General features: G+C 44.5%; 8 protein-coding genes across 8 annotated transcripts; 5 read left to right on the top strand and 3 right to left on the bottom strand.

Moving 5' to 3' along the window:
* Positions 1-9: 9 nt before the first annotated feature.
* SAMD00019534_101970 (hypothetical protein) lies at positions 10-2,271 on the bottom strand (the record flags this gene model as incomplete). The annotated part of the gene is made up of 3 exons (XM_012894448.1): positions 10-439; positions 523-1,865; positions 1,960-2,271. 3 exons carry the CDS (start codon positions 2,269-2,271, stop codon positions 10-12), a joined length of 2,085 nt encoding a protein of 694 aa, XP_012749902.1.
* Positions 2,272-2,413: 142 nt separating this feature from the next.
* Positions 2,414-3,777, bottom strand: SAMD00019534_101960 (hypothetical protein; the record flags this gene model as incomplete). Its single annotated transcript, XM_012894447.1, has 2 exons — positions 2,414-3,677; positions 3,749-3,777. The coding sequence occupies 2 exons, from the start codon at positions 3,775-3,777 to the stop codon at positions 2,414-2,416; spliced, it is 1,293 nt and encodes a 430-aa protein (XP_012749901.1).
* An 872-nt stretch (positions 3,778-4,649) lies between these two features.
* Positions 4,650-7,209, top strand: SAMD00019534_101950 (hypothetical protein; the record flags this gene model as incomplete). The annotated part of the gene is made up of 2 exons (XM_012894446.1): positions 4,650-5,883; positions 5,954-7,209. 2 exons carry the CDS (start codon positions 4,650-4,652, stop codon positions 7,207-7,209), a joined length of 2,490 nt encoding a protein of 829 aa, XP_012749900.1.
* A 487-nt stretch (positions 7,210-7,696) lies between these two features.
* On the top strand, positions 7,697-9,289 carry SAMD00019534_101940 (hypothetical protein; the record flags this gene model as incomplete). Its single annotated transcript, XM_012894445.1, has 3 exons — positions 7,697-8,188; positions 8,259-8,551; positions 8,629-9,289. Coding segments are annotated over 3 exons (1,446 nt in total), but the record flags the coding sequence as incomplete, so codon positions are not given.
* A 283-nt stretch (positions 9,290-9,572) lies between these two features.
* Positions 9,573-10,881, top strand: SAMD00019534_101930 (hypothetical protein; the record flags this gene model as incomplete). The annotated part of the gene is made up of 2 exons (XM_012894444.1): positions 9,573-9,597; positions 9,656-10,881. The coding sequence occupies 2 exons, from the start codon at positions 9,573-9,575 to the stop codon at positions 10,879-10,881; spliced, it is 1,251 nt and encodes a 416-aa protein (XP_012749898.1).
* Positions 10,882-11,406: 525 nt separating this feature from the next.
* SAMD00019534_101920 (hypothetical protein) lies at positions 11,407-12,718 on the bottom strand (the record flags this gene model as incomplete). Its single annotated transcript, XM_012894443.1, has 3 exons — positions 11,407-12,410; positions 12,514-12,535; positions 12,620-12,718. 3 exons carry the CDS (start codon positions 12,716-12,718, stop codon positions 11,407-11,409), a joined length of 1,125 nt encoding a protein of 374 aa, XP_012749897.1.
* A 43-nt stretch (positions 12,719-12,761) lies between these two features.
* On the top strand, positions 12,762-15,120 carry SAMD00019534_101910 (hypothetical protein; the record flags this gene model as incomplete). Its single annotated transcript, XM_012894442.1, has 2 exons — positions 12,762-13,781; positions 14,272-15,120. The coding sequence occupies 2 exons, from the start codon at positions 12,762-12,764 to the stop codon at positions 15,118-15,120; spliced, it is 1,869 nt and encodes a 622-aa protein (XP_012749896.1).
* A 295-nt stretch (positions 15,121-15,415) lies between these two features.
* On the top strand, positions 15,416-16,999 carry SAMD00019534_101900 (hypothetical protein; the record flags this gene model as incomplete). The annotated part of the gene is made up of 4 exons (XM_012894441.1): positions 15,416-15,533; positions 15,627-16,233; positions 16,297-16,664; positions 16,734-16,999. The coding sequence occupies 4 exons, from the start codon at positions 15,416-15,418 to the stop codon at positions 16,997-16,999; spliced, it is 1,359 nt and encodes a 452-aa protein (XP_012749895.1).
* Between the last annotated feature and the right edge of the window lie 167 nt (positions 17,000-17,166).

Below are 17,166 nucleotides of genomic sequence, written 5' to 3'. Positions count from 1 at the left end.
TAGATAATATTATTTCCTGCATTTATACGTTGTGAGTAACCCACGAGACATCTTTGTTAGATACTCGGCATGTCCTTTGGTACGTTGGCAATCTATGCTGTGGCAGTGCACTTGTGATGCTTGCTGAGCACGCTCGATGATGTTTGGCAATAGAGGACATATCTCATCGCCTTTGCCAAATTGATTGAGTGTTCGTAGTAGACCGGCATGAAGCTTGAGATGCTCTGGAAAGATTGAAATGTATCGTGTGTAGAGTTGTTGTGCATTGGTCCACTCGCCGCCAACCTCCATCAGCAGTCCCATGTCGCCAATGAACTCGTATTCAGTGTGATCACTTAACAATCGATCATTCATAACTTCCCTCTGTATCATTCTCTCTGCAATTGAATAGTTATAAAGTGATTGTTCTTGATTGGATGCTGAGATTGCAAGTGCTCCACTAGCGATGTTTGATTGATTGATTGGTGAGTGAATGAGTGAGTGAATGGAACTATTCCATGAGTATTATATTGTGATACTTACATATCAACATAGAGTCTACGGATATGTGATGTTGATATTGATGCTCCAACGATGATTGTGAAGCATAGGATGAGGATTACAAAGTCTTTGGCAATTTGTAGGCTGCGGTTAATGGATATGAGTGATGGCCCGATGATGATGGTCGATGTGATGAGTAGAACTTGTTTGAGTGTGGAAACAGCCTCAATTGGTGCCAATTGATCAATGAGCAGATAGATCAGTCCGACACTGATTGTTGACATAAAGATATTGATTGGTACCATATTGATCAGGTCACTCATGTTCCTGGTGCTGGTGCCTGATGAGATTGATCGATGTAGTCTGTTGACTCTACTGATCAATGGTGATATGATGTTGTTGGTGATGATTGATGGCGTTGCCAACATGTAGAGAATGACCATGAACTGCGAGAAGGTACCAATGCGCAGACCAGACATGCCCATTGACACGTGCATTGGGATGCCGACAAGTGGTGCCAGTGGCAACAGGAAGTTGACGTGTAGTGCAACGGCCAGGAAGAGCTCGGCCACAATAGTGAGGTTGGAAACGATGGCCATCGCATTCACCGAGGTACCTAGAGTGGCGGCGAATGTCGAGTGCACCAGCTCTTTGAAATCGGGTCCGACCATCCTTTGCAACGACACTCCTTGTATCCAGTTGGGATGTAGCTTGGCCACAACAGTCCACAGATAAACGATGGATAGTTGGATCAACACCAATCTAATCTGCCACACGTAGACATACTCTTTCCTCTCGCTTGCATCCGATATCCTTTTCCAGTCGATGGTGGAAAGTATTGCCAACAAGAGTACGATGAGGTAGTGATGCTGGAAGTTGTCGGTCTGACTTGACAGCACAAGGAACGCCTTGATCAAGGCCACCAGGTATTGTTCAAAGTGATTATGGACGCCAAGAGCAATGCGGATTGAAAACACTCCGCACACGCCAAGGGACACGAGGAAGGTATGCCAGTCGATGAGTGGCGCGACCACCGCGTCGAGCACGGCGGGTAGGTGACCGATGTTAAACGGTGTGATCTCGCGCCAGTAGTTGGCAGCGCGTGGGATCTCACACCAGCAGTCAATGGCCAGCATCGCGTAGAAGCAGAATCGGAACAGGACGAGCAAGCAGCTGTTGAAGGGCGTCCATGCGACGATGAACTCACTCAGCAGTCCACCTGTCGATGTGTCGTGAACAACTTTGTTCTTTGATTGTCCTCGTAACTGATCGTGTACTTTGTCACGCTGACCAACACCGCCTGGCGTTGATTCCTTTGACACAGGTCTCTTGCTATCCGCTCGATCACTTGTGCTCTGCACATTTCTATTCTGTCGCTCCATTGTCTTGTGTATAGTTTATCTGTGTCGATCTGTTTGGTCTTGATGTTAGTCGACTAGTGTGTACATAGTGTATGATCGCGATGAAGTATGTATATACCTTTGTTTGATTGTGTTGGAAGTAGTAGGTGGCTGAGCACTTGGTGTTGGAAGTCGTGGGAGAGAACATACGCCAGACGAATCGTTCGTCGTGTAGTGCAAATAGTTCGGCAAGAGGAGTGGCGTCAATAGTCTGTTGTGTTGTTGTTGTCAATGACTGTTGTGGCTGAGTGAGATAGGTGTAGTAGTACTTGATTGGGAAGTATGACTGAGCAGCAATGAACAATATTACTGTTATCAATATCAATGTTGTCTGTTGTTTACTCTGTTGTTGTTGTCTTTGTTGTGATTGTTGCTGATGACTAGTAGACATTTATATATAAGTATAGTATACTATAACTACATTACAATGTCAATGAATGAATGAATGAGGATGAACATGCATGAACCTTCGAAGGTCATTTCAAGTTTGTACAACCCTATAACAAAGATAGAGGATAGAGACAGCCCAACCTCTACTCAAGCTTTATTACACCCCATACTACAAGCTTGTAGAACATCTTCATGAATCTGTTCCTGATGGCCTCACCGATGTAACCAACATCATTGGCATGCATTCGTTCAGAGTTGGCACGACTGATGTTGACCGCTTTGAAACCAAGTCTGAGCATCTCCTTCTCGTAGGCCCCGATCAATGTCTGGAGATCACCACCTTTGGCTACCTCTATCAAAGCCTTGGCTAGGTCAAGACCATCCTTCATTGCAGTGTTGCCACCCATACCAGCGTGTGACGTCATGGCGTGTGCCGCATCGCCTAGCAGTGTGACCCTTGACACCTTGGGATACTGAGTGGGCGTGGCCTGGAAGTAGGAGTGGGCCTGATCGGTCATCACATGCTCTGGTGTGGCCAGCTCGTTGACCATCTTTCTCAACAACGGATGCCAGTCTTCCATGCCCTTTCGAACGACCTCTAACATGGCAGCGCGACCCTCTGGAAGAGCACCCTCTGGACGATATTGGTAGGAGATGAGCACTAGGTTGTTGCCAATGGACGAGTCATTCTGAGCGACGATACGTGTGATGATGTCCACCTCCTTGACACCAAAGTTGACGGCCTCTTGCAACGAGTTACTCCTGCCAATGATTGCCGTGTTCTTCTTGTTGCCCATGATCTTGACGATCATCATATCATTGCTAGAGTTGGTGAAGATCTCGTCGGCATCGTCCTTTGGCACATTGGGGATGAGCATGTCGATCTTGTTATATGTTGCAGCACTCGAGCTCAAAGTCTGGGCAGCTTCTGCTTCCTCACGGTCGACTTGATACCGTCCGGCGCCAACCAAAAAGTCGCCAGTGTCCTTTGTGCCGTCGACAAAGGTCACCTCGACACGACCATCTTCATGTTCGGTGTAGGACTGAATACGTTTGTTGTAGGTGATGTCCAGACCCTCCATGAGCACTCTTCTCAACTCGACTCTGTTGACAGTGGCGCCGGCAGGTAGGCCCATGAGATGTTCGAGTTGCTTGTTGGTGATGATAAACTGTGTGCCAACTCTGAACAACTCGGTCTGGATTCTCTGGAACTTCTCTGGCGACAAGGCATCCTTTAGTGCAGCTGTGCCAATCTTATTGATACCAATAAGATAGCCCTGCACTCTAGATGTAGGATGTGGATCCCTTTCAAATATTGCCACCTCCACAGTGTCTGGAGCATACTTTTGCAATGCACCGGCCAACACCAGTCCACCAAGACCAGCTCCAGCAATCATTACTTTGAATCTAAATATGAAATTAGACGAATTAGTGTAAATGTCGGGACATCAATCAATCAATCCATCAATGATACTTACTTCTTTGAAGTTGAAGAAGATTGTGACATTTTATTATTATTACTATTGATATTTATTATTTGTGTAGATATGACTAACTATCTGATTGACTTATTACAATTATAAATGTCAACGATCTATCCATTTATAAATAACCTGACCATTTTGGTAAAAGAGATATTTCAGTCTATTTATGTCTTGGTCCTCCAAGTCGAGGGTAAGTCTATTCATTCAGCGCACCCCTCCCCATCTTTACATTTTTGGAACAGTGTGTCGCTTTGACAAGCGAGTCAAAGAAATAAACACACAAACATTATGTGTTTTTGGTGACAAATACATAATCAATCATTGACATAAAGATGATGATGTATATATTTGTTTGTGTAAGTATAGGTCGATCAGGCCTTTGTTTTTTGAATAGTTATCGTAGACGATTCCTTCTCTGGACTACTCAAGTACACATCAGTCAACATAACTTCCAATGATCATTCCTTAAAATAATACATAATGCAATACTATCATATTTTTAGAATTCTGAGATATCTAAACAAAGTTTTTTTACCTCTATCGAATATATAATACAATGATGAGTTGTAATCATAACTTTATTTGTTTGAAATGAACTTCTGTATCATTCTTTAGTTGTTACCATCCATCATTGTGAAGGGTTACAAGTGTCATTGATTCAAAGATCGGCCATTCACCAAAAATCATCGAGATTGTTTGATTGTTTTCAAAGGGTTTGGCCTGGCGGATGTCATCGTCATCGCCCGTTTGATCTGCAGCTCAATCAACCAAAAATTAAAGATAATGATATTTATAAATACACACTTGTCAGTGTCTCTAATTCATTAACAACACAAACAGATACATAACAAATACATAACAAATATTATATATATATTAGACGAAGAAGTAAAAGATGAAGGCCATTAAAGCATTCTTCAAACCAACTACATCACCAAAGCATACATCTGGACAGAATGTTGCAGCTGACTTGTGCGATTTGACTTTAGATGAGAGTACTTATCACTCGGCCAAACAACAGGAGCCAAGTTATTCATTGTTCTTCTCTCGTCTGGACTCAAAGCGTGTTCAACCTTTTGTCGGTCTGAAGGGCAACAACACTGCCATTCACTTGGGCAACAAGTTCCAACTGACCTCGCTCCAGATCGATGCCGTCGTCAATGATGCCAGCGTCACAACCGTCTACACACAAAAGTATCGCAACGGATTCACCGAGCCGGTCGAGGCCAAGTACGAGATGCCCTTGGCGCCAAACGCCGCCGTCTCCAACTTTGTCGTCACCTACAATGACAAGGTGCTCGTCGCCCAGATCAAGGAGAAGGCTCAGGCACAGAACGAGTACTCAGACGCCATTGCCAGTGGAAACCAGGCATTCATGGTCGAGAAGAACAGCAGTGGCTCGTTCACCACGCTCATTGGCAACCTGCCACCAACCGACGAGGTCACCGTGTCGCTCACCGTGGTAAGCGAGATTGGCACCCATCTCGACAGACTGCACTTCTGTCTACATCGCTTCATGTTCATCCAGACGCCCTTTGACCTGGTGCTCAAGCTGGACGTCCAGTTGTCCGTGCCAATCGAGTCGATCACATTCAAGGATCACTCCACTGGAGTGGACACCACCGTCGATGGACACAATGGCAAGCTCACCTACACCACCTCTGAGGGAGTGCCAAAGAACATCATTGTGGACATCAAGCCACAGCCAGTGGCACAGCCATCATACTTCCTTGAGAAGGGACCAACAGACGACACCTACGCACTTGGCCTCAACTTTTATCCAAGATTACATGTGACTCCAGATGAGGTCGACCAGGCTGCCGAGTACATCTTTTTGGTCGACTGCTCAGGCTCAATGTCTGGCTCTGTCATTGAGCAGGCCAAGCTTGCATTGGAAATCCTGATGCGTTCGTTGACCGAGCGTTCAAAGTTCAACATCTGGTTGTTTGGTTCGGACTTTGTGTCTCTGTTCCCAGAGTCCAAGCTCTACAATGATGAGACCCTCGATCAAGCCAGCAAGTACATTGTCGGCATTGATGCCAACTTGGGAGGTACCGAATTGTTGCCACCAATGAAGGCCATCCTTGGTAACCCATACGATCCACAATACCCAAGACAAGTGTTCATTCGTAAGTCATCCATCAGCGTCCAGTACATCACACAACCTTGCTAACGCCTCACTCAATCAATCAACATTAGTTACCGATGGTGAGGTCAGTCAACGTGATGAGTTGGTGGACTTTGTTGGAAAGGAAGCCAACACAACTAGGATCTTCACCTTTGGTATTGGTGGAGGTGTGGATAGAGAGTTGATTGTCGGAATGTCCCGTGCCTGCAAGGGTTACTACGAGTTCATCCAGGACGAGAGTGATATGGAGGAGAGAGTGATGACTCTGATGAATGTCGCACTGGAGCCAACCGTCTCCAACATCAAGGTCGACTGGCATGGACTTGATGTGCTCCAGGCACCAAAGTTGATCCGTCCAGTCTTCAACCTGGAGCGCATGCTCATCTATGCGTTGATCAACAAGAAGCCATCAAAGTCGTCGGTTACCATCACCATCACTGCCGACGGTCCCACCGGCAAGGAGTTGGCTTACCCCATCGAGGTCCACTTTGACACTGCCCAGACCACCTCGAACAAGCTGCACACCCTCACCGCACTGATGGCCATTCGTGACTATGAGGAGGAGGAGCGCAAGGGATCACATACCAAGAACAAGGACAAGATCGTCGCGTTGGGATTGAAGTACCATCTGGTCTCCAATCACACATCGTTCGTCGTTGTTGCCGAGAACACCAGTGGCAAGCCAGTGGAGGACACACTAAAGGTGGTCAATGTGAAGCAACCTGAGCCCATAGAGCAGGAGGAGGATGTGAACACTACCTTCAATGCACCAACAATGTTCTTGAGTCAGCAGGTTCAGGGATTCACATCAATTCCCTCTGTTTCTGCCACAATGTGCGCACCACCATCCCCAAGCATCCTCCGTTCAGGTTCGCCACGTAAGAGGACTACCTCGAACAACGTGTCTCAAATCCTATCAGCACCAGTCCAACTTGACATGTGCGAAGGAGAGGCACTGGATGACTGCAAGGTGTCATACTCAATGTGCAAGTCTCAAATGTATGTTGAGGAGGAGAGGATCATCCCGACCGTCAAGGAGTCCAACGAGATGATGGAGCTCATTCGTTCACAAAAGGCCAATGGAAGCTGGTCCTCAGTTGGCTCATTCAAGGTGCCATCCGTGGCCAGCATAGCCAAGTCATTGCCAGCCGATGTCTGGATCACACTATGTGTAATCTGTAAACTAGAGTCGTCATTCGCCGACAAGAAGGCACAATGGCAAGCCATTGTCACCAAGGCCATCAAGTGGATCAAGCAACAATTGACCAAGGCTAGCATGGCCGACAAGTATGACCAACTTCATGAGGCTGCTACCAAGGCATTGTAATTGTAATAATAATAAATGAATCATATCAATCAAGATCATAAATATGATCTGGTTCAGGGAATAAGACCTTAACACTTATCGACTTACACATAGTAGTTGTACGAATTCAACATTAATGCTTAGTATCAGTCAGTGAAGGTTATGTTGTTGGCCATGGCCAACATGGACTCTGCAGATATTGATCTGATTGGCTTAATAAAATGCCTTGCCTGTCTATTAATAGTTATGCAAAATGATCATTTTGGGTAATTTTCACAACAAGATGTGTGGTTCGTTTTGTGTCGGTTCACAACCAATCATTTGATAAAAATCGCCAAAAATTAAGTTGTACATGACTGCTCAGTGTGTGACCCTTCAACGATTACCATTTGAATCTATTCAAACAGGTCATCCATCGATCATGATAAATACTGACAATGGTTCAAGTTATCATTATCAATATCAACAACTTATAAATTAATTAACAACAACATAAATAATAATAATAATGAATATTATAACTTTATCAATTTTATTATTGGTGGTCTACCTTGTATTGGACTTTATTCTAAAGAATAAGAAACAATCAAAGTATGATCCACCAGGAGCTACTGCCTTACCACTACTTGGTAATTTACATCAGATTGGATCACTTCCACATATTGGTCTTGAGAACATGGCAAAGAAATTTGGACATGTCTTTAGATTCTGGATGGGCGATGTCTATGCTGTGGTTGTGTCTGACCCCGAGGTCATCCGCGACATCATCGTCAAGAAGTTTGACATCTTTACCAATCGCACAATGTCACCCTCATTCGATGTAATGAGTAGAAACTATGTCAACTTGGCTGTGGCCCGTGATCAACATTGGTACCATATCAGAAAGTTGGTGGCCAATGCCTTCACCAAGACCAAGTTGCGTGCTGTCAGCACTGTCATGGATGAGCAGATCGATAACTTAATGCGCAAGATGACTCAGTTTGAGAAGAATAAACAACCTGTAAGTTTCAATCAATCACTGGAATCATTCCAATCAATCTATCAAACACTCTAACTCTGTTCAATCATAGTTCTACCCAAGGAATCATTTGAAGAAGTTTGCCCTCAATATTATATTTAGTATAATGTTCTCTGATGAGATACCTTTTGAGGAGGAGGAGCATGAGGGTAGGATGGCTCGTTTGTTCAAGCCAATGGATATCATTATGAAGGAACTGGGCTCTGCCAACTTGGGTGACTGCATCAATTTCTTGAGACCACTACGTACTCTCAAGTTCAAACTATTCGGATCAGAGATGGACAAGGTATTCGAAATAACCGAGGAGATCTACAATGAACATTTGGAGACACTTGATGAGAATAAGTATGTTCTGTTTAATCCTATCCAATCACTTAATCAATCATCAATCACTAACCATCCATATTATTTCACAATTATAGCCCAAGAGACTTGTTGGACAACTTGATCATTGACTCAAAGGGACAACATAAGGAGTCTGTTATCATGATTGGCAATGACTTTATATTGGCAGGAAGTGAGACCAGTGCTTCAACAGTGGAGATGTTCATGATGTTTATGATCAACTATCCAGAGATTCAGGAGAAGATGGCTGGTGAGTTGGCTAGTGTTGTTGGTCTTGGCAACCGTGCCACTGTTACCCATCGTGCCAAATGCCCTTACACCAACGCAGTGATCAAGGAGGTGATGAGGATCATGCCAGTTGCCCCACTCGGCCTACCTCGTCAGGCCAAGGAATCAATCATCGTTGCCGACAAGTACTTCATTCCCAAGGGTACGATGGTGATCATCAATCAACGTGCACTCCATCACAACACCGAGCATTGGGTCAACCCCGAACAATTCATGCCCGAGAGATTCCTGGTGGAGGACGACAAGCACAATGATTACTTCCAACCATTCAGTTCAGGTCCTCGCAACTGTGTCGGTCAGAACCTTGCTGTCGAGGAGATGTTCGTAGCCTGTGCCAACATTATAAACACATTCAAACTGAACTCTATTGATGGCAAGCCAGTCAATGAGGAAGAGTTGTTTGGTCTCACAATAACTCCCAACCAGTTCCAAGTGTGTCTTGAGGCCAGATCCTAGATAATTGGAACGATAATAAAATATGACACTGAATGTATTAAGACCTCATTGGCTAGCCAATGATCAATAACAAGACCATGACTTGGGATCTTCCCATTATATTATGGGTGCAAAATAATCATCTGATATCATTTGTGAAAGGCAACAATGATACATCTACTACCTTTGACAGTGATAGGAGCGATAGTGAGATGGATACCGAGCAAAGTCGATCGTGTCATGCTTGCGTTGGTCTGCAAGAGACTATTTGACCTATGAGTCGTCCAACGTGTACGAGATGTATGACCTTGACTTTAGCATCTGTACGTACGTACACTCGCTGATCCAACACCCTAACTCTAACATCCATGTACTCAACAGATGACCTCGACTATTATGACCGCCCACTTAAAATCAATCTGCCAAGGTTCTATAAAGAGCTGTTGGACAATCAATGCATCCACTCTATCTACTTCCAGATGTTACCGTGGTCGTTTTGGGCCGAGCAGAGCGAGTTCATCAATATGCTGTTCGGTCGGATAGTGAACGACAAGATACTGGTGATCTCTGAAGCGCCATTGGTGTCAATGAAGCATGTCCCGCTCACAGTGATGCGCATCCTTCAAATGAATGAGACGCCTCAGGCTCACTACTTCCCGGACACTCTGACCGCTCTGGAGCTTAGGGCGTACCGCACTCTACAACCCATTGGCAATGGCGTGCTACCACCCTCGCTCATGGAGCTTACATTGGAGAGGCTCGATTTGGGCTTGGACCTGGCTGCAGTGCTTCCTCGATCACTCACCAAGCTGAACCTATCGATGTACCATCGGCCTATCAGACACATTCCACCGAGCGTTATAGATCTGACACTTGGTCATGAGTGTACTTCTGTTATCGAATGTGGACAGTATCTGCAAAGTCTTGTCATCACTAAAGCTGTGCGAACCTTCGATTCATCCAATATCGTTTTCCAATGCCTCACCAAGTTGGTGCTCATTGATGCTCTCCCAGAGGTGATATCATCGATCACGTCTTCAACGTTTCCAGTACTCGCTGACCTCCAGGTCAGATACCATCTGAGGTCATCTCAAACAATGGCATTGTCCGCCTCGGCCCTGCCATCTTCGCTGACAAGGCTGTGCATCCCTTGGTGCGAATTGCTCTCCCCTCCACTCGACAGCATCGACACAATTGAGATCACTGTCAGAGATGCTACTCCAACCCTCAGTCTTGCAATACTTCCAACGTCAATCACATCACTCCATTTGAGACAGAATTTTTCCAACTCATTCAAAGTGTACAACCAACTCGATGCGATCCAAGTGGAGCACCTCCCTTACGCATTGCACTCATTGCATCTGTCTCCAGGCATATACCAGGTCGAATCATGCTTCCAACGGGCAAAAGTCGAGTCGCTGCTGGCACGCCTGCCGAACACTGTCACCAACGTGACCTTCTGTAGCGGAAGCACCAAGATCATCAGGCTGACCAACACCATACTTTTCATGGTCCGACAGAAACATGACTTCGAAGATCACGATTGCAACAGTCTACTCATGACAGGATACATAAAAATTGGCGATCTTGATGGTGTTCGCTACTGATTCCAACCATGGCTGCAAGAGCGACTGTGGCAGTGGTAAGGGGTACCCTCACTCTGCCTCACATCGAGAGACTCCAGCATGCCGCCATCGCGCTACAATCTGACTCCCTCCATCCTTCCAAATACAACCCAGACACGCTCCCCTTGGCATATATCTAACGCCATCACCATTCACCAGCTTCATCATCAAAGCGCGAGGCGAACGACTATATATTGATGCGCACAGGCAACACTGGAAACACATCACAAGTCGACAGTGATCGTACCAATAGCCTCACCATCACAGGTCCATTTGACACCAACAGTCATCATGGAGGGATGAGGATCATGCCAGTAGTGGCCCCACTCGGCCTCCTCGCAAAGGAATAAATCATCATTGCTGACAAGTACTTCATTCCAAAGTGAACTATGATTGACTACAACTACATCACAGAGTTCAAAGTGTCTATAGACTTTTGAGGCCCATCCTTTTGTTGGACAAAGTCAATATATTAACATCCAACTCCAACTAATTGCTTGAGAGTCATCACAAGACCTCTTCGATTGATTTAATGTACTTTTCCAACATTATGTTCCTGCCACAGAGTACAACGACAATGTTCTTGTTTTGATAGTGGTTGGCTGTTTTCAGGGCAGCGGCCAAGGGTACACCAGCAGCACCTTCGATCATAAATCGATCAGTGTTGGCGATCAACTTCATGGCACTTTTGATCTCTTCCTCGCTGACCAACACTCGCTCATCGATCAGTTGCTGGCATAATTCAAATGTGATGGCGCCATCGTCCACTCCACCAGCAGTACCATCGGCAATAGTTGGCTGTTCGTCTGCCTCGAATATTCTTCCAGCCTCCAGGTTCTGGTATAGACTGCATGCATTGGCAGGCCAACATCCCACCACCTTGCAATTTGGCCAACGTTGTTTGATTGCGATCGCTGTGCCAGTGATCAATCCACCGCCACCAACAGCAACAAACACTGCATCCACTGACTCCAAACCAAGTTGCAATGATTGATCCACTATCTCCATGCCACAAGTACCCTGTCCAGCAACAATGTCAATGTCATTGTAGGGTGATATGTACAAGATGTCCTTTTCCTGGGCGTGTGCATTGGCTGTCTTCTCAGCCAACAACATGTTTCCATCGACCAGTTGGACAGTGCCACCCAACGCCTCGATGGCCTGCAGCTTGATGGGTGCGGCACTCTTTGGCGCGTATATAGTTGAGTGAGTGCCGGCCAGTTTGGCGGCAAGGGCGATGGCCTGGCCATGGTTGCCAGTGGATGCAGTGATGACACCATCCACACGCTGTCGATCAGTTAGCAGACGTATACGATTTGTTGCGCCTCTATACTTGAACGATCCTGTATGTTGTAGAAAGTCACACTTTAACAACAACTTGTTGCAGCCAGTCATCTTTGACAGGATAGGACTAACATCAAGAGGTGTCTCTCTGACCATTGGTCTGACCATCCTATGTGCCTCAACAATTCTATTATATATCATTGGTATATCCAAGACATTGCCATTATCTGTTTGTATCATTATTATTTATATGTTTGATTATTTCTGAGTTGAATGATTGATTGACACTCCCCATTCAAAAATATCTTGGTGTTTGTGATCAAAACACACCATGGTCCTCAAGATGAGATGACTTTTAATTTTGATCAAAAATGGAACAACTATCTGAATACATATTGAAAGAGATATTCAAACATCTTAAGTCACAAGAACATACTTTGGATGTAACTTGTTTCGGACTTGTTAATAAGAGACTATGGATATTGGCTTGCAAGTTGGACTCTGTTGTCCCTACATCATCTACTTCCAACTCCATCAACAATCATGAACGTGATCAATCAACAACACCAATTACTACAATGGCAGTACTATTGGACAATAATAGTAAACTTGATGACTTGCCCAACACATTGTTGATCATTAGCACACTCAAAGTATATCGCAAAAGATTTGAACCAGGTCTACTTCCAACATCGATAACATCACTCAACTTTGCCGATGACTTTAACAAGAGTCTCGAACCTGGAGTCCTGCCACCCAATCTCATACAACTGACATTTGGAAACTGCTATGATCAACCCATTCCGTCGGGACTGCTACCTCAATCAATCACTGACCTAAGCTTTGGTGTAATCTTCAACCAACATATATCAACGACGAATCTACCTACATCACTCCGATCACTTCATTTGAGCAATCGATTCAATCATCAAGTTGAACTTGATGAGCTACCTCAATCCCTCACCAAGATCACACTGGCTGGTGGCTATCAGACAACACGTCCAACTGATCCCAAGGGCATACCTCGTTCGCTCACCGACCTGGATCTTGGTCATGGATTCCAAGGAGTAATCACACCTGGAATGTTCCCATCTACACTCACGATACTTTCATTTGGTGTCACATATAATCAGAAGTTCTTGGCATTGAGTCTACCCTGTTCGCTCACCAAACTCACATTGGGCGACTATTATAATCAACCGATACTTCCATCAGTGTTGCCAGAGTCCTTGACATGGCTATCGTTTGGAAAGATGCTACGATCACCAGTGGCCTTCCCTAGAAACATACAAATACTTCGACTTGGTCACCTGCCATCACAGATGCACTACCTACAACAACTCTCACCAATGTCTACTTTACAAAAAGTGATCGTGGCCTCACATAATCTAGGTCCACATGCCTGCATGCCCTTTGAGGCACCATCCACAACACCTCGAATCAAACAACTGACAATATTCGTTGACTTTGAGGATCGTTCAGCAAATGGAGTTAATGTGCCACCAGGTGGACCACAGGAAATTCGAAGACTATTGATGCAGAGTCTGATTCTCAAGATGCCCAATGTGGACACGTACACAATGTATACAAAGATCAGTGTATTTAATCAGACAAATATCTTTCATATACTTACATTCCGATCACTTGACAATCATAATGTATTATGTCAATATCGTGAGGATGGACATAAAGTGTTCCGGATATTTCCACGTCCTCCTCCAGCTCAAGATTCATCAAAGTCCAAAGGAACATTTCAATCACTTCTCAACAAACTAAAGATAAAAAGTAGAACAAAAGGTAATTAATTAAATATTATTATGTTTTATTGGAGTTACCCGATGTCATCAATCTCAGAACTACAATGTTTGATTCGTCGCCCGATATTTACTATTAAGGTTATAAAATGGGGTTTATGTCGAAAACGAATTGTGTTGTTTTGAGACTCACGGTTCCGAAACATATCAACAACGATTGGGGTGAGGAACGCCACACACTTTCACCTCTATCATCATTCTTTCAATTGTTGTCTCAATAAATACAATTAGTCTAACTTCTTTATATATATATTACAACTACACCATGGTTCAGTCGACACAAACAGCAACAGTTGGACATATCAACAACAATAATAACAATGGTGTATCACCAAGTGCACCTTTGGCGTCATCTGTGACTACAGCACAACAACAATATCCTCAACAACCATATCCTCAACAACATGGTTCATTCCAATATGCCCCTCAGCAGCAGCAATACCCATATGGTGCACCACCACCTCCAACACAACAACTACAACAATCATATCCGCCTCAAGGCTACTACGCTCCGCCACCACAACATCCAGGCTATCCCTACCCTCCTCATCCACAACAACAGCAACAACCATACCCATACCCTCCACCACAACATTATGGACCACCACCAACACATCAACAACAACAGCCGATCTATCCCGGCTCACAACCCTTCTATCAACCAGCCCCTGGCCAGCCAGTGGTCAGTCAGCCGGTCATCGTTCAACAGCAGCCAGTGGCTATGCCAGGCGCAGTGCAGCAACCTGTTGTAATACTTGGACCACCATTCGACCTTGGACCAACAGTGGAGAAGCGCACAGAGTATAGCTCATTCACATCGTCACACATAAGAGTGATGAATCAGACAGGACGTTCAATAATGATAGCGTACACGAACCTATCTGGAACAAAGGTGGTCACAGTGTCAGCTGGCGATACAGAGAAGATACAGGTCAGTGAGTTTGTCGATAAGGTCGAGGTAACAATTGGTATACCTATCAAACCCGATGACCTTACAGGACTATGCAACGTTGTAATGGAGAAGAAACGTATCAAGCGAGGTGCAGTCATCTCTGTAAAGAATCCAAATCCCATCTCGCAGATCAACGACTTTAGGGCAACCTATAAGAAGAAGAAATTCTAAATGATGATGTAGATGATATGATAGATAAATATATATATATATAGAATACCTCTATCTAATTGTAATGTTATAATAAACTAACCATGTACCTTTATCTTGGTCACCAATGAGTAAGGGCAAGGGTAAGGGTTAGGGCGAGGGCGAGGGTTTGGTGACTTGTGTGTGTTTTTGGATTGAATTCAAACCTCGCGCCAAATATCAAAGATTGATTAAGTGGAAGACTTCACACATTTCAAAGAGATACATTGTTATACAGATATATATATATATAGATAAAGGATAAAGATATTAGAAGATGGATGAGTTTGACTTTGACTTTGATCCTGTACAGGATGTCCCAGTTGCTGCTGGAACAACAACCAACTCAAATGATCAATACACACAAGATAGACTAAACTTGAGAAGATACTATGGTAGGTGATCAATCATTCAATCACTCAATCAATCACAGTCATTCAATCAAAGTACTGACATTTACTTGTCTCAAATATAATAATAACAATCAGAGAGTAAATTCCCATGGGATCTATTGTTTGATTGGCTGTCGGTCAATTGCAATGAGGGCGCAGATCAGGACGCTCATGCAGCATACTTCTCAAAGAGAGAGTTCTCAGTGTCATTGTCACGACCATTGAAGGACTTGGTGCTACGTCACTGCTCATACACAAATCCACAGGACCTCGCCGCCATGGTCATGGGCAAGGAACAATCAGGCAGGAGCTCTTCCACATTGCAAGTGTTTGACAAGTTGGACATTGGCGCCGTGTACAATCATGAGCCCAAGAAGAAGGGCCTCTACAACGACTACCATCCATTGGAGCGAGAGCTTGTCTTTGATATAGATATCAACGACTATGATGACGTGCGTGTCTGCTGCGCCGGCCAGACCCTGTGTACAAAGTGCTGGGGTCTGCTGTCGTTGGCCGCTCACTACCTCACCGAGATGCTGGACCAATGCTTTGGCTTCACCAAGCTGCTATACGTGTTCAGTGGTGGACGTGGTCTGCACATCTGGGTCAGTGACAAAGAGGCCATGATACTCTCACAAGAGATGAGAAGGTCAATCGTCTCACTCCTCACCATATCACCAGGTGATGGTCATCCAGCTATACAGTATGTTGATCAAACTCTCCACTCATGCCCCGCCCACTCACTCATTCAATCAATCAAACTTAGGAAATGCTACAAGGAGTTGTTCCTGCCATACTTTGAGAAACATATGATTGATGAACAGTTGATCCTTTGCGATGAGGGTCAGGTGAAGAAGTTCTTGGAACAATTCCCAACGGATCTCTTTACAAAGAAGAGAAAGAGGGCTGATATCCGTGCAGATGTACAGAGAGTGTTGGATGCCAATGATAACTGTTCAGATGGTGACAAGTGGAACGCAATCAAACAGTCACTGGCCACCAGAGATGACATTGACTACGAAGACATCATCTTTGATGTTGTCATGCACTACACCCAGCCACGTCTAGATGCCGCCGTCACTGTTGGCTTTAACCATTTGTTAAAGTCACCATTCTGTATACATCCAAGAACAAGTAAGTTGTTTTATAATATGATGTATGATTGACTTGATACTAATCATGGCCACGCAATCAATCAAACAGAGAGACTATGTGTACCAATAGAGTATAGTGATATTGATAACTTTGATGCTGATTTGGTACCAACACTGCCAATGATTCTCAATGAGGATGATCAATCAACAGATGCAACAACAGATGACAACACAACTACTACTTCCAATGTCAAGACGAAGCGATCAAACAAGAAGCAAGATCATAGCTTTGCCAGATACAAGAGGCAGTTCAGTCTCTATGTCAACTCTCTGAAAACTGAATCCAACGCAGCAATGGACACTGACCAATTCTAGAATAATAACAACATCTTGGTCTCATCTCTATCTCTCTATCTCTCTTCTCAGAGTATTGTAATTGTCAATGTCTGGACGATTTGGCGAAGTTCTGCATGGAGGAGAAACAACATCGAGACGAATGAATGCAACACAACGACGACTCGTTTTCTTTTTTTGATTTTATT

This window comes from Acytostelium subglobosum (genome assembly GCF_000787575.1).
Source record: "Acytostelium subglobosum LB1 DNA, scaffold: scaffold26, whole genome shotgun sequence".
In the NCBI taxonomy this organism is placed as follows: domain Eukaryota; phylum Evosea; class Eumycetozoa; order Acytosteliales; family Acytosteliaceae; genus Acytostelium; species Acytostelium subglobosum.
This window is presented reverse-complemented; position numbering and strand designations above follow the sequence as displayed.